This window comes from Malania oleifera, chromosome 1, assembly GCF_029873635.1.
Source record: "Malania oleifera isolate guangnan ecotype guangnan chromosome 1, ASM2987363v1, whole genome shotgun sequence".
Taxonomy (NCBI): Eukaryota; Viridiplantae; Streptophyta; class Magnoliopsida; order Santalales; family Ximeniaceae; genus Malania; species Malania oleifera.
Genome location: NC_080417.1, coordinates 48,105,986 through 48,132,231, shown reverse-complemented (window position 1 = coordinate 48,132,231; position 26,246 = coordinate 48,105,986). Strand labels below are relative to the sequence as shown.

Sequence of the window (26,246 nt, the reverse complement as noted above, 5' to 3'; positions counted from 1 at the left end):
TTGACTGGAAAACGTAAAAGAGTCTCATTCAAAAGTCACCCTCCTTCAAGAAAATTAGATATTTTAGAGTAGGTACATTCCGATGTTTGTGGTCCTTTGAAGGTAAGATCGCATAGTGGTGCTCTTTATTTCATGACTTTCATTGATGACCATTCAAGAAAACTTTGGTTCTATGCCTTGAAAACAAAAGACCAAGTACTTGATGCGTTTAAACAGTTTCAAGCCTCAGTTGAGAGGCAAACAAGGAAGAAATTGAAGTACATTTGTTCTTACAAGGGCGGTGAATATAGTGCACCATTTGATGAGTACTATCGACTGCAGGGAATTAGACATCTAAAGACACCTCGTAAGACACCACAATTGAATGGCCTAGTTGAAATAATGGATAGGACATTGATTGAAAGAGTCAGATGTTTTCTTTTAGATGCAAAGTTGCCTAGATCATTTTGGGCTGAAGCTTTATATACAGTGACACATGTGAATAAACTGTCTCCTAGTGTTCCTTTGCAGAGTGATGCTCTAGACAAATTTTGGTCTAGCATGGACGTCTCTTATGATCATCCGCATGTGTTCAGTTGCAAGGCCTTTGTACATGTTCCAAAGGATGAGAGGTCAAAGTTAGATGCCAAGACTCGTCAGTGTGTCTTTCTTGGTTATGGTTAAGGTGAATTTGGGTACATATTATATGATCTAGTTGAAAAGAAGCTTTGTAGAAGAAAATATGTTGTTTTCATTAAGGATCAGATCATTGAAGATATCGACAAGGCAGAGAATAGTTCCACGGAGCAGTGATAACTTGATCGGTATGGATCCAATTCTGTTGACCCCTTTGCTAAATCCAATTGAGAATGATATGCAAGAAGATGTTGATGATGACTAATAGGGTATAGGTGAACTTAATGTTCCCATGGATGATGTTGTGGATGATCTACCCCAAGCACCTATGAATCCACTAGCAGTTCCACTTTGAAGGTCTATTAGAGACTGATAGCCTTCTACAAGGTATTCTTTTAACTAGTATGTTCTTTTAACTGATGGAGGATAACCAGAGTGTTATGAAGAGGCTATGGAAAGTGACTACAAAGATCAGTGGGTTGATGCTATGAAAGATGAACATAATCTTTGCATGCTAGCCATACATATGAGCTGGTGAAACTACCTAAGGGTAAGAGAGCTTTGAAAAATCAGTGGGTTTACAGGTTAAAGCAATATGAGAATTCTACAAGTCCACAATACAAAGCTATATTGGTCGTTAAGGTTTTAGTCAAAAAAAGGGGATTGATTTTGAGGAAATATTCTCGCCAGTTGTCCTCTATTAGAACTATATTGACTTTGGCAGCCTACTATGATTTAGAGGTTGAACAAATGGATGTGAAGACTCTTTTCTTCATGGTGACTTGAAAGAAGAGCTTTGCATGGAGTAGCCAGAGGGTTTTAGTGCACAAGGAAAGGAGGACAATGTGTGTAAATTAAAGAAGAGCTTGCATGACTTGAAGCAGGCTCCGAGACAATGGTATAATAAGTTTAAGTCTATTGTGGGGTAGCATGGTTATAAGAAGACTTCTTCTGATCATTGTGTTTTTGTTAAGAAATTCTTTGATGGTGATTTTATTATTTTATTGCTCCATGTTGATGATATGCTTATTGTTGGTTGTAATGCTTCTAAAATTGACATATCGAAGCAAGAATTGAGTAAGTCCTTTGCGATGAAGGACTTGAGACTAGTAAAGAAAATCCTTGATATAAGGACAACACATGATAGAAAGGCCAAGAAGTTATAGTTATCACAAGAGAAGTACATTGAAAAAGTACTTCAAAGGTTCAATATGGACAAAGTTAAATTGGTGAGCACTCCTTTTGCTACACACTTTTAGACTAAGTGTCAAGAAAAGTCCTTCCACAGAAAAAGAGAAGGAAGACATGCAGAAAGTTCCTTATGCTTTAGCCATGGGTAGTTTGATGTATGCAATAGTATGTACAAGACTTGACTTAGTCTATTATGTTGGTACAGTCTTTCAGTTTCTTTCTAACCCAAGTAGATAGCATTGGAATGCAATGAAGTGGATTATGAGATATCTTTGGGGTACTTCCAACTTAAATTTTTTTTTTTTTTTGTAATAAGAAACCTATTATAGTTGGTTATACAAATTTTGATATGACTGGAGATATTAACTCCAAAAAATCTACTTCGGGTTACTTGATCACTTCTGTAAGGGAGTTGTGGCTTGACAATCTAGATTGCAAAAATGTGATGCATTGTCCACTACTGAATCAGAGTTTATCGCAATAAAAGAAGCGTGCAAGGAGTTAAATTGGTTGCAGAGATTATGCAAGAACTTGGATTTACACATGAGAGGTGCGTGTATTTTTGTGATAGCTAAAGTGCTGTTCATCTTGGTAAGAATTCGACCTTTCATGCTAGGTCTAAACATATTGATGTAAGGTATCATTGGATATGAGATGTTCAAGATGCTAAACTGCTACAACTTGAGAAAATTCATACCGATGATAATGTGGTTGATATGTTGACTAAAGGCATACCAAGAGGAAAGTTTGAAACTTGTTGTTCGATCATCGGGATGGTGAGCACCTCCACATAGTTGGGATGGGGAGATTTGTTGGGTTTGGGTATCCTTCCTATGTGGAGAAACTTGTTCAACCCTTTAACCCGTTTTCTTTGGGCTCTTTGTTGGGCTTTTTTAGAGGGCTTTTTACACCTCATTTAAGTAAATGAAATTAGGGTTGACAGTGTAGAAGCCATTATAAAAGTGAGAGAGAGAGAGAGAGAGTGTACGGTAAAAAGAGGGAGAACCACGTTGAGAAAATTTGGATTTTTGCAATAGTACGCAGTTTTGATCAACTGACATTTGGAGAGTCATCTGTGGTCCGATCGAGTGGATTTTTTTTTTCAGTAGATAGAGGACTCATAGACGCTGATTTTGAACAATAGGATTGGTCATTAAAGCACTGTAGTGTCAGATATTGGCTTTTGAACAGTAACCACATTGAGAAAATATGTTTTTTTTTTTTCAATAGTGCATAGTTTTGATTAACCAAATACTGGAGGGTTGTTCGTGGTCCGATCAAGCTTATTGTTTTTCAGTAGACAGAGGACTCATAGACGTTGATTTTGAACGGTCAGATTGGTCGTCAAAGCACTGTATTGTTAGATATCGAGTTTGAACAATAACCATAATTTTGGTGAAATTTTCAACTTTCCCTCTTTGATTTTTAAGATCTCTTGTTGTTAGCTAAAACTAGAGTTATGTACTCATTATGATAGCTGAAAATTGAGATATTGTACCCACACTTTTATCATAGTGAAGTTTTTAAGTGGACTCTTACGTCTCGTGATTTTTACCATTTGATTTAAAGGAGTTTTCCACGTACAATTATGTGTCTTGTGTTATTGATATTTATGATTATTTTTGGACTGATTTTGTGTTGCTGAAAATATATTTTTGTGCTATTATCATATCGTAAGAATTGATTTTGTCAATGGGGAGAAAAAAGAACTTCTGGTTATACTTTCACGATTTTTTGATAAGTCTTGTTTCTTCCTAACAGCACTTACTTTGTTTTATACTGAAACAATAAAATTGATGATGTAAGGAGTGTGTTTTTGATATTTTAATTAAAAGTTCATGTTCATGTGCATATAATTGATTTGGAAAAATAATTCCCCAATATTTGGAAAAGTTTTCCATTTGGAGTTATATTGAATTTAAATAAGATGTAATATAAAATTATATTAAAATTTGTCAAAATTCTCTTAAATTCAAATTTACAGCCTAAAATTTATTCTCTCAATCGGAGCAAAATTTCTATATTTAGTAACAATATTATATTAAATTTATAGATATTTGAATAAAATGTACTATAAAATAATGTTAAAATTTATTAAAACTGAATTTTATTCTAATCAATAAAAATACAAAATTAAACTTTAAAATTTATACTCAAACTAAAATTATTATAGCTATTGGGAAAATTTGTACCGCAGCCGCATGATGGGAGTTGACATGGCGGCGCAATAAAGCCAAACACCCCAATTCTTAATTGCACCCTAATCAATAAACAATCATTCATGGGATCACCATTTTTTCTTTACGTATCATGCATGGCGCTGCATGTCGTTGTCCCAGTTTCCGTGCAGTTAATAAAAAAATAATAATTAGCAAAGTCTGACGGTGATTGCTGCTTTACGTATCCCGCGTGCATTGCGCATGCCTGCAATATTTGTGGAAATATTACGATTTTTTAAAAATAAATATTAATTTACTTATTTATCTAATTTTAAAATTTTGAAAGATGTGTGTATGCTGTGTTTTGTGGGTGCATACTAGTATTATAATTTATGTTATAAGCAAATTCTTAACAAATTTTAACGTATAAGTTTATTCGTTAATTGGTTGGATAAAATTATTTTATTTTTAATTTTAAAACATGAAAAAAAAAAAGAAAATTACAATTAATAAAGAATATAAAAATAATTAAAAAATATTTTTATGAGTGGCAAAATGGATCAAAGCCTAACCGGTAACCCGCAACTCGTTCGTTTAAACTAAATTTAGATTTAATACAAGTTAATCCATTTAATAACAAGTGAGTTGGGCCTTCTTTGCCGGTTTAAAAATTTGATAATTTATTTTGATGGGTTCCACAAGCAGCCCACTTTCAAAGTCAAAATTCAACATCAACATCTGATCTGACTCAATATTATGCGTACCTACACACCAAATCTTTGCGTTGCATGCAATCTGTCCTACAAAAATTAAAGCAGCCCACGGAGTGCATGAACATAGGCGCCTCCATGTTAACACCCCTACACCAAATAAAAAGGGTGCAGCCACCCCCACCCCCCCATTCCCACAGGGGTTTTCACCTTCAAAAAAATATTTTTAAATTATTTAAATTACAACTTTCCTTTATTTATATAATATCTTGTGCCCCTTAAAACTTAAGCTCCCATTTCGGTTCAATATGACCACGGTGTTTATGTTAATAATCTTGTTCTAAGGAATGACCGATGTGGTAAACTCAAAACGCTGCCGAGTAGATGGTCAATATTTGAGTTTTAGAAGTTATGAGTTCTTATTTGAGATAATATTTTAGTATTTAAGTTAAGAACGGTAGAAAGACAGATTTATTCTTCTAATGGATTAGTAGTCTCGAAATTCTAATAATAATAATAATAATAATATTATTATTATTGAAGTTAATTTCATAATGTGAAAAGTAAAAACACTCTCAATGTAATATATAGTAATTTAACTAAAGAATATGTCGTTTGGTTTTTATAGTCGATCAATTCTAGTTCTAAAATTATTTTTTTAGTGACTAAACTATTGAAAGTTAACTTAAAATTGTATTCTATTAACTACATCACAGAATTTCTATTAATTGTAAGTTTATTTGATGACCACATCAATTTAAATAATTATGACAAATCCTTCCCAATTAATCCGTCATGCAAAACACCTTAATTGCGTCAAAATTTGGTATAGCATATCAAGGAAAGGATTAAATAAGAAAACCAGAATGACTTCTTCGATTGAATTCCTCAACTTGGATGCATCCATCAACATCTCTGCCTCTTCATTGATGCTTCACATGCCGTGTAAAGTTAACTCCTCATACGTACGTGGATAAGATCTTCAACTTTTGCTTTTTACAGTCGTCTCCCTTTTCAATTTTTTAATTATAAGATAATCCCCCTGTTGATCCACATGTATGCTCTGCTCCTTTATTAAAGATTTGCAGGCATCATCTCCCATTGTTCTGGTTTTAACAGTGAACACATGCTTTCTGAAAAGTTCTGCAGAGTCCTCTGTTTTCTCTAGCCTTTTGTCCTGTTATTAATCTGTCTTTTTTTGGAAAAAAGCTTGTGTTTTGGCATTAATTAATGATGAGAAGGGGCTGTGACTGTGTGGGGAAGAAGACGAATTGACGAAGAAGAAGAAGAAACTTAATTTAAAAGGAAAGAACAATTAATGATGCGGTTGATTAGCAGAGACGGATGTCAGAATTAGACAGAAATTTTCAAGTGGAAATAAGAGTGACGTAGAGCGGCTTTAATTTTGGCTTATCAAGACACGGGGTATGTGGAAACTGCTTTTCATCCGCCTTTAGGTTCTTATTTTAGTACGCATTCATTAACTCAAGTTGCGGATTGAAATTTGAATTTGGCCTTTGGGTCAATAATGTAGGTGTGGCAAAACGAGTTCACGGTCGGATCTAGACGGGTCGTAAATGAATCAGGAAGTTTGAATTGACCTATTTATAAACGGATCATAACCATATAAACTCTAACCTACTTGTTTATTAAACGGGTGGATCACGGGTTGTCCATTTAAAAAATAATTCTAGATTTTAATTTTTTTTAAATATTTTTTTTGTTGTAAACTCTAAGCACAAAAAACCAATTCTAAAAAATAGCTGAATGAATGCTATTCAATTCAAAGTAAGTTGTTGGCTTATATAAGCCTTACAAAGAAATAAAATTGAAACAAACAACCCACGTTTTACTGATCCTAATAACGTGGTAACTAGTTAAGGAAATTGTTAGACTCTACCTACATGTCCTAAATAATAGGATTTATTAACTGAATGAACCTTTAACAACTTCAACTATGACTCTTACAACCCCAACAATTTCTCCCCTAAACTGATTGCAGTAATGCTTTCAGTTTACTCGTGGTACCACACACACACCCATTGACTCACGCAGCTTCAAGAACACATCCAGCTTAAGTGGTTTTGTCATAATGTCTGCAACTTGTTCTTGTGTGATACAATGCTTAAGCTCAACAACTCCATCTTTGGTCAAATCACGCAAGAAATGAAACCTTACACAATGTGTTTGCTACGTCCATGCATGACTGGATTCTTGGATAGCTTAATGGTAGAACTGTTGTCACATAACACAGTGGTACACTTGCCTTGAGAGTGACCAAGCCTCTCCAATACTCTCCTCATCCACACCCCTTGACAAGCACAAGAGGCAGCTACGACAAACTCTGCTTTAGTAGTGGACAGAGCAACTACAGGCTATTTTTTAGAGGACCAGGACACAGCTCCTTCACTAAGTAGAAACACATAACCAGAAGTGCTTTTCTTGTCATCTACATCTCCTGCATAATCATTGTCTGTATATGCCATCAACTCTCCATCACCCTCCTTTCGATAAAAAATTCCCAAATCCACAGTACCTTTCAAGTATCTTAACACCCTTTTCACAGCTTGCAAATGCAACTCAGTTGGACTTGCCATGAATCTGCTAATGAGAGACACCACATACATCAAGTCTGACCTTGTTGCAGTTAGATACATAAGACTTCCGACCAAATGTTTGTACATGGTAGCATTCACTTTGGATCCTTCTTCATCCTTCACTAGTCTAATGCCAGGAACAATGGGATTCTTCACACTATTACTTTTCTCCATCCTAAACCTCTCCTATACATCTTTTGCATACTTTCTTTGACTAATATAAATGCCTTTAGGATTTTGTAAAACCTCCACGCTAAGAAAATATTTCATCTTTCCCAAATTAGTCATATCAAATTCAAGTTTCATAGAATTCTTGAACTTAACAAACATACTCTCATCATTACCAGTAAAAATTAGATCATCAATATATAAGCTAACAATCAAAATTTTACCTCCATCTCCCATTTTTGTGAATAAGGTGTGTTCACAGCTGCACCTCTCAAATCCCTTTTTGACAAAATATGCTTCAATCCGGCTATACCATGCACGAGGGGCTTGTTTAAGGCCATACAATGCCTTCTTCAATTTGTACACCTTATACTCTTCATCTTTCTTCTCATAACCCTGTGGTTGCTCAACAAATATTGCTTCATTTAGCTCTCCATGCAAGAAGGCGCTTTTGACGTCAAGCTGATACACACTCCAACTATTTCGAGCTGCTAAAACAATTACCATTCGAATCGTATCCCACCTAGCCACAGGCGCAAACACCTTAGTATAATCTATGCCATCTTGCTGTGCATACCCTTTCACCACCAACCGAGCCTTACACTTGTCAACCTCGCCATTTTCGTTGAGTTTAGTTTTGAAAACCCATTTTACTCCAATCTTCTTCATTCCTTTAGGCAAATCTGTCAGCTCCCAAGTCCCATTTCTTTCGATCGCTTCTATCTCCAAGTCCATTGCAGCTCTCCACTTGGAACTTTGAATAGCTTCTTCAAAGTTAGTCAGATATGAAGTTGAGGTAAACAAAACCAAATTGTTGTGCTCAACTTCTTCTTCTGAAAATTCTCTCCCACTCACATAATCTTCCATCCAAAACGGTACTCTTCTATTCCTCCCTTCTAGTGAGCTTTCTTTAGATGTTGGAGAATTCTCTCCAGGTGACTCACTTGAAGATAAGCTAACCTCTCCTCCTTCTTCTTCTGCTACCACCTCCTCTTCAGATTCTTCTTCACTTTGATCATGTTCACTTCCTTCTTCATTACTATCTCCCCACTCGAGGATATCAAGTCTTGCTTCTTCATTACTTCTTCCCCAATCCCAGCACTCATTTTCTTCAAAAACCACATCTCTACTTACAACTATCTTCTTGGACGCTAGATCATAAAGTCTATATGCTTTAGACTCTTCACTCATCCCTAGCAGCACACACTGAAAACTCTTATCATCCAGCTTCTTTCTCTTACTGTCTGATATATGAACATGGCCAATGCATCCAAAAACCCGAAAATAATCAACATTGGGTTTGACACCACTCCAAGCCTCTTCAAGAGTCATATCTTTCACTGCCAATGTAGGACTTCTATTGAGCACATGCGCTGTCCAATTTACTGCTTCTGGCCAGAAATTCTTTGGAACTTGCTTCTCCGATAACATACTTCTAACCATGTTCATGATTGTCCTGTTCTTGCGCTTAGCTACTCCATTTTGTTGGGGAGTGTAGGCTGCAGTGAGCTGCCTTCTAATACCATTAGCTTTGTAAAAGACATTGAACTTGTGAGAGATGAACTCTCCACCCCTATCTGTGCGCAAGCAACGAACAAACACTCCTGTCTATTTCTCAACAAGGTTTTTATAATTCTTGAAGATAGTAAAAGCTTCAGATTTTTCAGCAAGAAAATATATCCACACCTTATGACTGTAATCATCAATAAAGCTTATAAAATACCTCTTCTTACTATTGGAATCAGGTTTGATGGGTTCACAGATGTCAGCATGTACCAACTACAGTCTTTGTGATGCTCACCATAAACTCCTCTTTGGAATTGCATCCTTGGTTGCTTTCCCACCATGCAATCAGTGCATATTCTAGATGGTGCCTTCAACTGTGGTAACCCTCTCACCATTTGCTTATATTGCAATGTTCTTAGACCCTTGAAACTTACTTGCCCATATCTGCAGTGCCAAAGGTGGGTATTGTCTTCAAGAATTGTTTGGAAGCAAATGGGAGCTTTTGGCAGAATTCTTGCTGACAATATGAACATCCTGTTTGCAGACATTGTTGTTTGCATAATAAGCCCTTTCTTGGGATGATAGACTCTATATACTCCATGTTGTATCAAAATAGCTACACCTCTTTCTTGCAATTGTCCAACACTTAATAAGTTATTTTTCAACTCAGGTATATAGAAAATATCAGTGATTACCTGAGTAACTCCATCAATTTGCAACCTAATGTTACCCTTTCCCAACACAGCCATCTTGGAATTATTGCCGAGCTTCACAGATTGCCGGAATTCCTCATCAAGATCCGAGAACCACTCCTTATTTGCACAAATATGATTGCTACACCCTGAGTCAAGGAACCAAACATCTTCTCTCCTTGATTTATTAAACTCGACATATGACATCAGCAACATTTCTTCTTTCTCCTCAAGCTTAGCATAATTCGCTTCCTTCTCCCATTTAGGACACTCATATTGAAAGTGCCCTAATTGATAACACTTATAACACTCAATTAGAGCTTTGTTGAATGCTTGTCTGCCTCTTCCTCGAAAAACTCTACGAGCTCAATCGCCTCCTCTTCCACCAATTCTATCATCATAGGTCACCTTTAATGCTTGCTTATCTCCTCCATGCCCGTTCATCCTCTGCTCATGTACCAGTAAGCTGCTCTGCAACTCATCAATGGTTAAAGTGTCTAAGTTATTAGATTTTTCAATGATCACCACTTGCTGCATGTTTTCACCATGAATCTTCATCTTGTTTGCTATGATGAGCGTTTGAGCAAAGTACGCATCAACACTCTCACCCTATTTCATATGTAGAACCTCAAACTCCTTCCGAAGAGCTTGGAGTTGTGCTCTTTTGACTCTTATGGAACCCTGGTACTTCTGCTTCATAGAGTCCCAGATGTGCTTGGCAGTGTCTCTATTGAGAATCTTCTCCATAATGGTTCGATCAATGGCTTGAAACAGATAATTCTTGACCTTCAAGTCTTTCAGCTTCTGGTCTGCAATTGATTTTTGTTGTGCTTCAGTAAGCTCCACTCCTTCTGCTGCAGCAAGGATTCCAGTCTCCACCAAACTCCAATACTGTTGGCCTAATAAGGCTTACAATTCTTATTTTGATGATAAAAAATCAAATGATATATTTAATATGTTTCAAGTAAAAGTATTCAGGAAAATAACAGAGCTCAAATGTATAAGAAAGTTCATGGATTACAAAAAGCATGAAGAATGAAGTCATATTGTGAAAAGCTCAAAGGAAAGAATGCAACTACAAAGATGGTGGAAGAACAAGTTTTGAAGACTAGATTATACTTTTAAGGATATTCTCAAATATAAGTACTTCAAAGTAAATCTTAAGTATAAAGAAATTTGAAGCTCATAAAAATTCAAAAATATGTTTTTATATATATATACTCTAAAGAATATTTCTTAAATCCATAAAAAGAAAGGGTTTAAGAAAAGAAATTTTTTTTGAAATAATGAAGTTTTTAAACATATTTATTTCAAAATATTTGGAAAATCAAAAATATTTTTTTAAACATATATACTCTAAAAAGTATTTTTTTTTTAATAAATAAAAAGGGCTTAAAAAGAGAAGATTTTTTAAACCATGTTTTTAAACATATTTATTTCAAAATATTTGGAAATGAATTTTAGGAATCTTTGGGAGTAATGGATGATTTAAAAAAAAACTCTATAAATAGTTCTAATCTCAAATATTTTAAATAAGAGAAAAGAAAGTACAAAGAAAGAGAGAAAGAACTTTGATGAAATATTCAAAAGAATTTTGAAATTGAGAAATCCTCTAAAGTTTCCAGATCAAGTGTTTTTCAACAACTTTTCTGATCCAGAGATATTCAAAGGCTTTTAGATCAAAGTAAGCTTTTTTTTTTTAAAGGTTTTAGATCAACTAATCTTCAAGTATTCAAAATTTTGTTTTCAAAGGATCTGAAATTCTTTTAAGATAAACTCTCTGATCTGAAATCAATTTACATTCTGAAATTAAGTTTTCCAACGATCAAAATTTTTATCTTCTTTGGAAAATTATTTGATAATCCATACCAAGTAATTGAGCTTGAAATTTCTTATATTTAAATTACTTTGAGGTATAAAGTGAGCTGGTTGGTGTATTAATTCACTCTACTGTGAGAGTTCTCTTTTGTACACATATTCCTTCGTTATCTTTCTTAAACGATTCTGAGTTGTTGAATCGTTGAACCAAATAAGGAGTTGTTATTTGGAGAGGTGGGCTCTAGCCTAATTGAAGGAGTGCATTGTAAGTTGGTATTGTTCCACTAGGTAAAGGAACTGAGATAGTGAAATCCTTTGGTGTTTTTGCCAAAGGCAAGGACGTAGGCTGTGTTGAAGCTGAACCTCGTAAAAACTCTTGTCTCCTTCTCTCTACTTTAATTTACATATTTTATTCGCTTTTGTTATAAAATTTATGAGTGCAGGTTGCAGGATTTAAATTAAGTTCTTGATAAATAGAAAGTACGTTTTGATTAATCTTTTGCGGAAACCCAAAAGGAGAGTACGTTGATTAATTTTCGGAAATCTTAATCAAGTAAAGTGAATAATAAAAGGTTACAGGGAAAGCAACGAAAGCCTAAATGTTATTGATTGATTGATTACATTGATTGAATTATTATTTTAAATTCCAGTTTTCTTAAGTGTTGTTATATATTGTATTTTGCTGGGTTATTAAAATTAGAAAACTTAAAAATTAAATAAAATTAAAAGATTTCCAATTCACTCCCCTCTTGGGAAGCTATTCTTCATTTCAAATACTCCTTTGAACGAAGAAAATTTTCCATAAGCATGGACTAATGATCGTAATGGCCATCAAACTTAGGAATTGCAGGTTGAACAAAATTATTTTTAGCTTCCATACTTTGATTCTCTCTCTTCTCACTCTTTCTCTTCTTAAGAAACCGCGGTTTCTTTTCTCTCACAATCAGGCCTTGTGATGGGCTCAGATACCAGATTATTGTAAAATCTAAGCACAAAAAACCAATTCAGAAAAATAGCTGAATGAGTGTTATTCAATTCTAATAAGTTGTTGGCTTATATAAGCCTTACAAAGTAATAAAATTGAAACAAACAACCCACATTTTACTGATCCTAATAACGTGGTAACTGGCTAAGGAAATGGTTAGACTCTACCTACATGTCCTAAATAATAGGATTTATTAACTGAATGAACCTTTGACAACTTCAACTATGACTTTAACAACCCCAACAATTTCAAACAACTTCAACTATGACTCTAACAACCCCAACATTTTTAAAGAAATTACTCCTTATTTTATTTATTAAATATTTTAAAAAAGTGTAAAATGTGAAAAAAAAAAAAAATGTTTGCTCATCTCAAATAGGAGAGAAACTGAGACTCTAAGTAAGACTGAGAGAGTTGAGAGGGATACTGAGAGTGAGAGCCAAGACTCAAGAGGGAGACTGAAAGTGAGAGGGAGGGGGAGACTAAGGGTGAGATCGTGAGAGGGAGACTGAGGCTAAGAATGAGAGGGAGATTGAGAGTGAGACGAACTGAGGCGAGAGGATTTGCAAAGGTTTGAGAGGAGAGTAGCGGCGAGAGGCGAGAGGATATGCGAGGCTTGACTCTTGAGAGATGGGGAGACTAGAAGAAAAAGATGGCGCGTGGAAACAGAGTGTGGGTGCAGCATGCTGCAGTGCTGGGCTGCCCAGAAGAGGAAGATTGCAGATGGCGTATTGGCGTAGGGGTGCAAGTAGCGTGCTGGGTAGTGGGCGTGGGTAGAAATTAGGGTTACTTTTTTAAACGTGTATATATAGGCAAATAAACGGGTCACCTGGTACCTGAACCCGACTATCCTATTTAATAAATGGGTTGGGTCCGGATTTACCTGCTTATAAATGTGTTGACTTGCATTAAACCCTAACCCGGTTTAAACAGATGGGTCACAGGTCACCCATCAGGTTTTGACCCGTTTTGCCACCCCTAGATCAATGGGTCGTCATCCAACCTCCAATGGAAGATTGGGGTTTGAATTTCTCTTTGTGATTTAAGGTGCCGAGGATTTGTAAATAGCCCCTACCAATGTTAGAACTTGTTGAAGCAAAAATTGGCCCAATCAGACTTTGATCCTTAGTACTTTGCTTAGCTTTGACCTCAGAATGGCTTTTTCAATGCTTAACTTAGTATCTAAATATATAATTGATACGACTTATAGTTTGGGTAGAAAAAAAATTCTTACCTCCCTTTTTCTCTAGTCTTCTTTTTATAAGCTTATTTAAAAAAAAGTTTAATTTGCAAAGAGGAGTTATTCTTGACGTTATGGGAAGGTTATAACCCTATAATGGCGAAGTTAATTATTTCTCAATAATTATGGGAAATTTTATTCCTAAATAATTACGTAGAGATTACATTTCCATATTAAGTAAGTTACAACTTACATTTCATAATGCGCTGACATTATGAGTTTGAGATCGTCTTTTGGGTCTTTCATGAATTACTAGCTATTTTTCCTCTTATCACTAGCAATCCACTCTCAATCCTAAATGGGGTTTTAGATTTCGGGAGCATTTTTATTAATTTTTCTCTTATTCTAAACTTATTCCCATAATTGGATCATGCGCACATTGAAGTCAAGCCAATATTGAGCTTATGCCAATATACTGAGTTCATATCAAAAACTAGGCTCATACCATATCGAGCTTGTGCCCTTATAAGGGTTTTAGGTTTCGGGAGCATTTTTCTTAATTTTTATCTTATTCTAAACTTGTCTTCATAGTTGGATCATGCACACATTGAACTCATGCCTATATTGAGCTTACGCTAACATACTAAGTTCATATCAAATATTGGGTGTCGCGACGTTTTTGGACGCGAATTGGGATAATGTGGTTTTAGGTGGTTTTAAAATAATATTTTAATGGAGTCGGCACTAACCTTTTGGAGTGTGGTTAGAACACTTGATTACTACGCAATCAAGGATAGAATTAATCTACGTTACCAGAGTCAGGTTCGGGAGTTCAGTTACGTGAGGGAAAGATATTAACACCCCCTACGCACCCGTCCTATGGAGGGTACCTAATTAATAAAAAATTATCCCACAAATTAAATGTAATAAGCTTTAGAAATTACTCTTTTTCAAAAATTACAAAGAAATGCATAACGTAAATACAATATAAGTATTCCTTCAGAACTAGGGCATATTGTACTCCGAAGAGCTCATGCCTCCCTTTTAAATCATCAGGATCGAAAAATCGGGAAAATAGTTTTAAAAATACACTCCCGACATTTTTGAAATTTTTATAGAATTTTCTAAGTATGAAAATTAATATGTTGGGAGGTTTGGGACTTCATTCGGTATGAAAAGAGTGTCAAAAATGATATTCTACCTCAAAAATGTTTTTTCGATTTTTATCTAATCTTTTGTTGATTTTTCCCTATGTTTCCCGAATGTTGATTAAATAAAAAAGGTAATTAAGGAAAAATCGTGAAAATTAAGCATGAAAATATTTTTAAAATTTTCCTATGATTTTTCTGATTTTTTTGGATTTTTATATATTTTTATATGATTTTTGTTGAATTTTTCATAAATTATTTAAGCATAATAATAATTAAATAAAATAGAGAAAACTGGTGAAAACCAGTTCGGAAGGATGAACCAGTCAAATGTTGACTAGTATGGGGGAAACCGGTTTAAAGCCTGGTCAGGGCCACATGTCACATTGTGAAAGGGACTTGAGGAATGGCCCGGATTGACCACATGGCTCATCATGGCCACTGGTGTGAGGCGGATCTGTCAGTTGTGGGGAAGGCATGCCTCCCTCTGCATGTGGGGGGAATTGGTGACCCACGTGTCACCTGGCGGGTGGAGGAGTGGTGCTGGAGGAGTCACCTAGCCGGGGGCAATGATGGCCGTTGATGGAGGGCAAGATCCAACGGCAAGGGTGGGGTGAACATGGATCGTTGATGTGACTGGATCTGAAGCGTTGAGAGGAAGCACACTATTAGCCTTGGTGTATTCCTAAGAGGGGGGGGGGGGGAATTGGAATTTTAAAACTTTCTTCCTAGGTTTAGCTAATCTAACAGTAGTATTTTACAACCTAGGATCTTTCTATATACACATAAACCCAAATGTATAGATAATATGCAGAAATTAAATCATGCACAACATTCATAAAATAACATACACGTGTAGAAAATAAATTACGGAAAAGTAAAGTGTACACATGATATGTTATTGGGGTTTGGCCAACTGTGCCTATGTCCTCGCCTCTAGCTCGCAAGCCCGAGAATTCCACTAATGCTCACTTAACGTGTGGAGCGGCACCGGTTACAACTAAGTCAATTAACAGGACTGACCTCAACCTACAATTGCACCTTACGAGGATGGTGCACCTAACTTTCCTAACCTGATCTAAGCTAATCTGGGACTATTCAACAGGGTTAGTCTCCCTCTTCAGGCCCACGCCTAGAATACAACAGATATAAAAATTTGCGTACACGTAAATGGTTCTTAACTAAGCAGACTTGTACCACTACGCACAATATAATCAATGCACACCAATAATGTAGGAATTATAAGCTCAGTGATGTATATGTGTGCAATTAACACTCAATATAATTTTTATGCTCAATCATGCACAAGAGTGTTCAAATAAGATATTATTTGAAAACCAAGTATACCAAATCTCAATGTAAGATTAGTGTTTCAAAGATACTAACAATAATATTCAAACAAACTAAACAATATTTTCTTAATGTAGTAAGCACAAGAGTTGTTTGAAATCAAGCTTGTAAAATATTTTTGCACACAAAAATATGGGCTAATGTTCTTGCAATATCAATGCAAAGACCAACAAGCCACTAAGTTTTCCCCACACAAGATTTATTCGATTAAATCAGTGGGAAAACTTATGCTTAACTCTCAATATTAAAATCAATCAACAAACAATACAAATGAGAGTATTAAGCAAAATGAAGTGGAGTATTAAACACTCAAGGCACTCTCACAAAGCTTGGATGATCAAAGAAATAGGTGTATGAGAGTGTATGGGAGTAGTATGAAAAAAATAGGATCTAGAAATTTGAGAGTTTTGGCTTAATCCTATTTGCTAATCCCCACTAATTTGTGCAAATGAATGCATATATATAGAGAAGGGATAAATTATAACCATTGGGGACTCAAGGGAAATTTCAAAATTTTTTTTAATTATGTTTAAGAAATTAACCCCCCTTTTAACCCCAACTTACCTTGGTTAAAAATTTGCCAACCCGAGAGTTTCAAGTGGCTGAACTACGGTTCAGTTGCCCAAACAGACTCAACGGAAAAAGGTGTTTTTCAAAATTCAGGTGCTCGAGTCAAGGTTCGATTGGCTTAACCAGGCGATTTTTCAATCATTTGAGGTTCGGTTGCCTGTACATAATTTTGGTAGTTCGAGCAACAACCTTCGGTCACCCGAGGGTATTTTACACGTGACGGTTGGGGCTCCTGAACAATTGGGGAAAAGTCAGTAACGAGTTCGGTCGACCGAAGTCAGGTCAACGATACTGACTTTCCACGGTTCGATTGACCGAGGCAAATAAGCTTTGCCAAGTTCGGTTGCCCGAAACCTCATGGTTTTTGGGCTAAGGTCCTAATTTCATTTGCTATTAAAGTGTAGGAACCTAAGGGCCATTTTAGGGTCATTTGAGCTTACAATTACCTACATGCATGACATGCAGAGATTATTAAAAATTCATTTGAAATTAAATTAATACAGACCCAATAATATTACAACAAATGATATATCTATATATATATATATGCTAGGTCTTCATAATTCCTCAAGTTGCTGCAAGCTATCAATGTGATCCAGTTAGTATGATACACACAAACTTGAAAGCCCTCAAAATACAAAGAGTATTTATCATTATCAAAACTGAGTATGACCCATAGGGTCAACAATCTCCCCCTTTTTTATGATGACAAATACTTGCCTATTTTTTCCCCTTTTGGCAATAGAAAAAAGGACCTAGATAAATCATTTAAGTATATAGGCAAATCGAAGATAATTATCATTCAAATACAAATATGTTTTTGGGAAATATTTAAAAATTTTGGTAGCATGCTGTTTGAAAATAGAACATTTCCCAGAAGAATATCTTTATAAAAATGACCTGATTGAGTTTTAGATTAATAGTTTATCCACAACTACCAACTCAAATAGTCTAGTATGATCAAGAATTATTATTTTCAACATCCAAAAAGATAATATAATCATACAATGCACAATAAATGACAAAGTATGAAGTATACCAATTGAGCACACAAACTATATAAGTGGTTATTAAAATTATTTAAATGACATGAAAACAAGGCTAGACCCTAAAAATACAGAAACCATTGCAATTGAAACATATCATAAGACTTGGGAAAGATTTGAGTTAAAAGCACACGACATATGATATCAAATAGAGGGTTTGAGCATAAAAACAGTCTAACTAGTTCGCATGCATTTTCATATGAAGTTACCGAACCAATTATGCAAATTTAAAAAATATATATATATTAGAAAGAAGAATAAATTCACTAGGAAATTCCGGGACTCAAAATTAGATGAAGGAAAAACCAATAAAAAGGAAACAAGGAATGAACCTCCTACATGCTATAATTGCAAGAAAGTAGGTTGTCCACAGCTCAAGAAGGATTCTAAGAAGAAAAAGAAAAAGGCAATGAAGGCCACTACATGGGATAATATAAATTCCAGTAGTTCAGAATGTGAATCAAGTGACCAAGAGATTGCAAATGGTTGTCTTATAGCATGGGATGATCATGAAGAGCAAAGCTCTTCATCCAAATCTTGTGATAGTTCATACAATGAATCTAGTTCATTTGACGAATCTAGTGATGAAAGTCTACCATATTATAAAGAACTACAAATGGAATTATTCAAGGCTCATAAGATTCTAGTTAAAGTAACTAAAAGATGCACATCATTGAAAAATAAGAATGAAGCTATGATGAAAGAACTAGAATTTAAAAATCTTTTTGAAAGAGAAATGGACTTAAAAATCAAGAGATTAGAAAGCAAAAATGAAAAGATAATGAAAGAATTAGAAGATCTAAGATCTCAATCTTCTATGGAAAATGAGAAAGATCTGTATATATATAAACTAGAAAGCAAAATCAACAAAATGTCTTAAGATCCAGTAAAGCTGCAAGAAAAGCATAAAAATATGCAAGACTCAGCAATTTGTGATCTTAAAAGTAAAATTGAGGATCAAGCCAAAATCATCTACAATTTCACTAGAGGAAAGGAAAACCTTGATAAAATGGTTGGATCACAAAGAATGTCTTTGGATAAAGAAGTCATAGGATTCAATGGAGTTGAGAACACAAGGAAAAAGAATCTCCACATGGGGTACTTTGTAAAAGCCTCTAAAGACTATGCTAGCACCTGCTCAAATACTTACACTCACACCATATGCTTGCTATGTAAGAAGAAGGGACATATAAAGTTTGAATGTCCATTAAAGAGAAAAAGTGTGAAAACTAAACAGGTTTGGAAAGTAAAAGAAACATCACTTGTTAAACCATTAAGACCCAAGAAAGTATGGGAACCGAGATGAAAGCCTAGTTTACAAATGAAGGACTCCATAGATCTTAGGAATAGTCATTTTTTTTTTTTTAAGAAAGCTAAATTTGTACTAAAATGAAAAAGGATGGTAATGCCTCCATAGCCTATAGGGTTTGAGGTAGCTTATTCGAATATAAGAATAGATTTAGCAAATGATTATAAATGTGCTCTGATAATAGATAAATGCTTAAATTGCAAGTTACTAATAGAGATGTCTACTATAGTAGAGACCCAGAGAAGCTGAGTAAAAATAAGAAATCTAATGCTTAAATTCAAAGTCTACCTTGATTGTACATGTCATGGTAAATAATTCATTATAGGGATGATATAGCTTAACCTTAGTTGAAATTGTTAAAGAAAGGTTATAAACTCTCAAAGTTAAAAATTCTAAGAGTACAGCATATGTTGCTCTTGGCATAAACTTGAGATTTAGAAGAACGAATGAAAAATAAATCTAGTAGTTTGATTAAAACACTGAAAGAAACTCCAAAGTGAAGAATATGAAATTCAGTTGGTTAAAGTATTGCAGGTGCAATGAAATTATTTTTGAAATACTTACGGCATATGGCTGATTCAAGAAGAAAAGTTCAACATAGAAGTTTTATGAAATTATTATTAAAAGCCTTCACTTTATGATTATATCAAAAGCTGGTACTTAGAAAATATGAAGAGCTTACAAATACCAAGAAGAAAATTCTCCTTGTTCAATATATGGAAAGCTACTTAATCAAAATTAATACAAGGATATTGAATGAGTTGAAATGGACAATCTTAAAGATGAGTTTCTGAGCTTATTTATGACTATTATATTGAAAAAAATGATTACAAGAATGGCATTGTTGGCTACAATTAAGAAATCTTGGATTGTACAAGGCTTAACTTAGAAAGTATTGAGATTTGGAAAGTAATATGAATTTTGGGTGTTCATATGCAAAAGAATAAACTGAAATCAAAAGAGTGAAAATCTGAAGTAATCTAGGCCTATTGCATAGTAGATAAGTATTTTGAATAAGGAACAAAGATAAGTGTTTGAAGAAAGCATGTAAGTCAAAAAACACTGATGTACAGTCAACTAACATTTTACCCTCAGTCAACTGATTGATCTCTGACTTACTAAAATTTTCAAATCAGGCTTATCGGGTGACTGACTTTCTGAGCCTCAGTCGACTGACTCGCTACTATCTGAGGAAATTTAAATTGTGTTAAAATGTTAGGTGACTGACCCTAGATTTCAGTTAACCGACTAACAGCAGTTGAGACTCTAAACTGTGTGAAACCTTAGTTTTCTCGCCTCAATCTACTGACTCTGTGTCTCAGGTCAATTATCCATATCTTTAGGAAAACTATACTTTCCTTAACCAAAGACTTGGTTAGATTGAATAGCATATAGCTGGTTCTTCACACGAAAAGGCTCCAATGAAAATAAGTTCTGGTGATGTTAAAGAAGAAGAAAAAGATGTGAATGAAGATATAACTGATAATTGGTTGCTTTCTCCAGTTTAAAAAAATCTTGGATTATAATATGTGCATCAGGTACTATTTTTTTTTTTTTGTTTCTTATGCTATTTTGGATTCTTGATTATCTTCTTAAGTATTATGTGTAGTTATTTATTTGTTTTGTGTTTATGCTGACTATATATGCTTATTTACGACCTTCTCTTTTTGATTGATGTCATAAGGAGAAGATATATGAGCTTGAACTTTTTGAAATATGACTACAACATGCAAACATGAGCATGAGTATACAAGTCTGATGGAACTGCAGATGCATGAATATTTAAAGAAACCAAAAACTAATATGGGTTGAAATTTTTGATGCTACTATTTTGTTGTACTTAGCTCTTTTATTTGTTTCTCTTGACCATCTTAGTTCATATGCTGATTTTGGATTATGTTATATAGTTTTTGCATGCTGAATGATGGATGACCATGTTATGATTGAAATATATGCTGGCTCATGGACTGTGTTATTGATGCGAAATTTTTTGGTCCTTAGTACCTTTGCATAATATTTCTTTCGGTTTATCCTTTTGTTGATATCAAAAGGGGGAGCAAATTTAGTAAAATTGAATGTGAGCAAACTAATCATGAGCATGGCATGATAAGTATAAAAAATATGTTTGATAATAATAATAGCTTCAAATGATATTTACACTCATATTATACATGGATTCATAGTTTGCATTTCAAGAATGAAATTCCAAATTTATTAAATGTGAAATACATTTCATTCAGGGGGAGTTATACTTGTTAAGTAATGATATCATGATTTATATTCACTACTGGAAATTATTGAAAATTTTGATATACAATATTTTGTATTTTCTCATGCTAGTTTGGGACTTATTGTCTTTTTTTTTTATATATGATGAATGCAAAGTTTCTGTTTTGTGTCTTCACTAGATATATAGTTTTACTTGTGGTTGCTCATTGCCTTAATATTTATATGTTTTTCTTACTATCTTACTCTTTTTGATTGATGTCAAAAGAGGGAGAATTTTTGGGCAAAAATTGAGCATGACGCTGCATACCTAAGCATGTTAATTGGCGCAACTATGAAATGAAATATATAAGCATGATAATTGATCTTGAATTATGACATAATGTGATAGCTAATCTTGATATATGACCATGATATTGAAATTGATCTTAATACTGTAAATGTTGTTAAGTTGATACTTATTGTAAGAGGGAGCCTTATTAAGGGTTATTCATTTTTGCTTCTTGTTTCTCATCATCAACAAGTAGGAGATTGTTGGTCTGACAAGGCTTAGAATATTATTTTGATGATAACAAATTAAAGGAACTTAACATATTTGGTTAAGTAAAGTTTCAGGTGACTAAAGTGTTTTTAGATCAAAATCAAGTGACTTAAGTGATCAATATCAAGTGCTTGACAAGACTGTTAAAAACTTGAACTTAATGCAACAAGATCTTATGAAGCTTAAAGTCTATTAAAACTTGAAGTCAAGTCAAATATAAAGAATCAAAGCAAATACATGAAAACATTGAAGAGCAAAGCAAATACATAAAAACTTAGAGCTTAGAAAGTTATAGTCTTGAAAGAGTCTCATGAAAGTAGTTTAAACGATTTCAATATAGATGCATGAAACTCTTAGGAATCATTATTGACTTAGAGACCCATTTTTGAAAACTCATACAAAATATTTTCAAAAGTATTGATTCAATATGACTAGTATAATAGCTAAAGAGTTTTTGGAAACAAAGTTTTTAAAAGCATATGTTTTGCACAATCAGGCGACTGACATTTTATGCCAATAAAAATTAAATAGACAGCATTGGATCAATTGACTGACCTCATATGATCAGGCAAATGACATCATTATGTGTTTCAAACGCTAAAATTTAAAGACAGAGATGACTGACCTTCGGGATTAGGTGACTAACCTTCGTGATTTTAAGTTTATAATAGCGAAGGAAAGTTTCCGAATTTGATTGCTTGACCCTCAAACTTTAAGAAAACTTGGGAAATACTGCAAGTCACTTGGGCAATATAAAAAAATTACTTTTTAACTTTATAAATACATTTTATTCACATGAATTAAACAACAACTAGCAAACACATACAAAATACAAATTCAAGAGTCTATTGTTGAAATTTTCTGAACTTATTGTTGTGCTATTACTGATAAAGCCAAGGTTTTTTCTGATCTATTTACATTAAGAATTTTAATTCTAAATTAGAAATCCGGTAACAATCATCTGAGCTTCATCTTTCTTTATTGATTTTGATTGAAGTATATTGTGATTTTCAATTGTACTAATATGCTCTTGTCGAGAGTGTTGCTTGTACATAAATTGTTTCTCTTGTTTTTTGACGGTTCATGTAAGAATGGGTATTCTTGTTAGAGAGAGATTTTTTTTTTTTATGGTTCAGGGGATTGAATCGTTGACTAACGAGAGGGGATTCTTGTTAGAGAGGGAACTCCAGCTGAGAAGAAGAGAGGTTGTAACTTTGGCCTAGGTTGACCTTATAGGTCACATCCTGGTTTTGATAATGACAAATACAATTGTATTTAATAAATATCTAGTTCATGTGTAGGTTTATACTAGCATATATTCAAGGGCACGTGAAAGCTTGAAGACAATTTCATATTTCAAATTGTAATATCTCTAAGTGAATTTTGTCTGTAATAGTAACTAGGCCGTCTGTAATAGTAATTAGGGTTTTTGTTTGTAATAAGCACACACATCACATGTATGATTTATTTTGTAAGCTCGAACCAAACCCTGAATGAAAGAGTACTGTAGAGAGACCTTAGGGTACACCTTCGGTCGACCGACACCGAACTTTTTCGGTATTTCCAAAACTGGACCTCAAGTGACCTTAGGACACACACATATGCACATATGTTTATCAGGCACTTGCAATAAACCTTTCTGGGTCAATTCGGGACCGAAATGCACACTTGGTGCACTTTCGATCGACCGGCCAATTCAGTTCAAATTGGCCCGGTCGACCGAAACCGGTCCGAGTCAACTATTTGACCCGGTCCCGGTCGACCAACCCCCTACAGGTCATTTGACCTCGGTCGACCGAACCCCCTGGGAGTCAACATTTTGACCACCCGGTCGACCGACCAAAATTGTACTGCAACTACCTGATCGACCGAAGGGTTTTAGGAGGATTCCCAACGATCGGGTCGATCGAGCCACGCAGTTCAAAAAGACCTCGGTCGACCGAACCGCGGTATTTTTGAGAATCGCCTTTGTCTGGTCGACTGACCACTCAGTTCAAAATGCTCCCGGTCGACCGAGCTACTTGAGTCCTGGTCGACCGAACCACTTTTGGTCGACCGAACCTCTCGGGTTGCTCCTATTTTTTTACCGAGGTTAAATTTTTTAAACAGGGTTAAAGTTTCTTAAGTGTCATTAATCTTTTCTGAAAATCCCTAATAAGTCCCCAATGGTCAAAATTTTTAGCATGTCTATATATACTCCTTCATTTGGTGATTTAAGCACTGATTAGCAAAAAGGATTAGGAAAATCTCTCTCAAGCAAAAATACCTCCTTGTGATTCCTACTTGCTCAAATCTTTCCCAAAAGCACTTTAGCTCATTTCTTCAAATCATTTGTAAGTGCTTTGAGTGTATATTCAAACAGGTTTTGCTCTCATTGTTTAAGAGTGTTTAAATCGATTTTTCTCTCGAGAGCATAACCTAAGTTTTCTTAGGAGGCTTTGCTAATAAGCCTATTCTAAGAAAACTTGTGGTAAACTTCTGAGTGTTGCATTATCATTGCAACATCGTTGGAAGTGTGTATTTGGTTTGATTTGCAAAAACATATTTCAAGCTTACTCAAATATCTAGTGGAACTTATTGAACAATTTGTGAAAAGGTATTTGTGCTTGTTACACTAATCTTTGTGGTATTATTTATACAAGTAATATAGCATTTACCGAAAACAAAGATTATCTATTTTGCCATTCAAGCATATACATATTCGTATGATTGACTCATTCTATTGATTGATTATGTTGAGGCTTGTTTGATACTCTGTGTGAATACGCTTGATTGAATATTTTAAAGTACACAGATTATTATTGACACTCTCACGTACGTACTACACTGATAGAAAACATAGTTGAGAGTTGACATATTCAGACCACACAGAGCTTACATTTTAAATCACTTGTGGTGTTTGTGTTTGTGCGCATTTGTGGTACAAATCTGCTTTACGTGAAAGCACTCCTGCATTGTACCTTGTGATTGTATATCTGAGAGATTCCAGGCGTGGCCTGAGGGGGCGGTAATCCAGCCCGGTAAGGATTGGTGTAAAGGTTGAGGTCAGCCCTGTGGTAATTTGACCTGGTTTGTATAGGTGTCGCTCCACCCGTTTAAGTAAGCAAGGTATTGTGATAATCCTTGTGCTGGTTAGCCAAGGTGGGGACGTAGGCAGTTGGCCGAACCTCGATAACATATCTGCGTGTCATCTTTCCTTTATTGCTTTCTAACGCTTATATGATTGTTTAAACTGCTTTATTTAATTTCTGGTATATTTACATTATTTGCACTAGATTGACCCTAGGCTTGTGAACATACTGCTGCTAGGAGAAATACCTAGAAGATAAAATTTAAAAATACCAATTCACCCCCCCCCTCTTGGGATCACGGTAAAGCTAACAGCCTAATAAAGAAAAATGGAATCCTCACAATAGTTGCTTGGGGCAAGGATGTAGGCTTCAGGCCGAACCTTGTAAAAATACGGTCTACAGCTCTTCCCCCTACTCTCTTTAATTTACTGCAAATATATTAACTACATGCATGTTTAATTAATTGCTGAGAGCTGATTGTTTATTGGGAATTGCTAGAACACTGATCAAAAGAACTATATTGATTGGTTGATTGAGTTTTTGATAAAGGTTTGAAATCTCAATTGTTGAATGCACAACTGAGATAAATCTTGAGTGATCAAATTATTTATTCTACAAGAAACACTTCAGATTTAATCATTGAAATCATATATTAAAGCTATCATTGTCCGTAGCTGAGGAGAATTATTTATTTTGGATTGTGGTTATAAATTGAAGCATTAGATTAAAATTTTGGAGTGCTGAATGTTAAAGTTAAGATTAATCTTGAGAAAAGTTTAACTTTGTTATGATCTGAAAAGAAAAGCTGATTTGAATTATTATAAGTTGAATATCACAAGTCAAAGTTATTGTGTTGAGATTCATTATTCTGTTAAAGGAAAGTTGTAAGCTTGATTTATTTGATCATCTGAAAATCATCTTGATATTATCATTATTCATTGATTATGAGAAGTTAATTAAGTTGGTCGTTAACATCAAAGATTGAACTTCGAAAGATTTATTGGTTAAAGTTCAAAGGATTATTGATCATTGTGTTTGTGTGACTGTTGAAAAGAAAGTTGGATGGGGTTAACACATAACTAAAGGAACTTGTAAATCAAAGAGTTTTCAAAGAAAATTTTAAAAACCCAATTCACCCCCCCTCTTGGGAGTACACCTTACTTTTCAAGTTACTTCAAGTTTATCCCAAATTTCTTTAGCTAGTTCGCATCCCATAATCCTATTAAATTCATTCACATCTAGAGCACAATATAGTGCATTCATTGCACTAGAGTTTATTTGTAGCATCTCTAAGTCATTATTTGCCATGGTATTTCTTTATTGTCTACAGTTTTAGTAGGGATGAGGTCACCATGTGTGACAAC

The 26,246-nt window shown here is 34.6% G+C and overlaps 1 protein-coding gene across 1 annotated transcript; it reads right to left on the bottom strand.

The window, feature by feature from the left end:
- Positions 1-7,050: 7,050 nt before the first annotated feature.
- Positions 7,051-7,446, bottom strand: LOC131161543 (secreted RxLR effector protein 161-like). The gene has a single exon (XM_058117392.1). It carries the CDS (start codon positions 7,444-7,446, stop codon positions 7,051-7,053), a length of 396 nt encoding a protein of 131 aa, XP_057973375.1.
- Between the last annotated feature and the right edge of the window lie 18,800 nt (positions 7,447-26,246).

Coding starts and splice junctions, on each gene's coding strand:
- LOC131161543 (XM_058117392.1), bottom strand. CDS start 7,446: ATGGAGAAAAGTAATAGTGTGAAGAATCCCATTGTTCCTGGCATTAGA.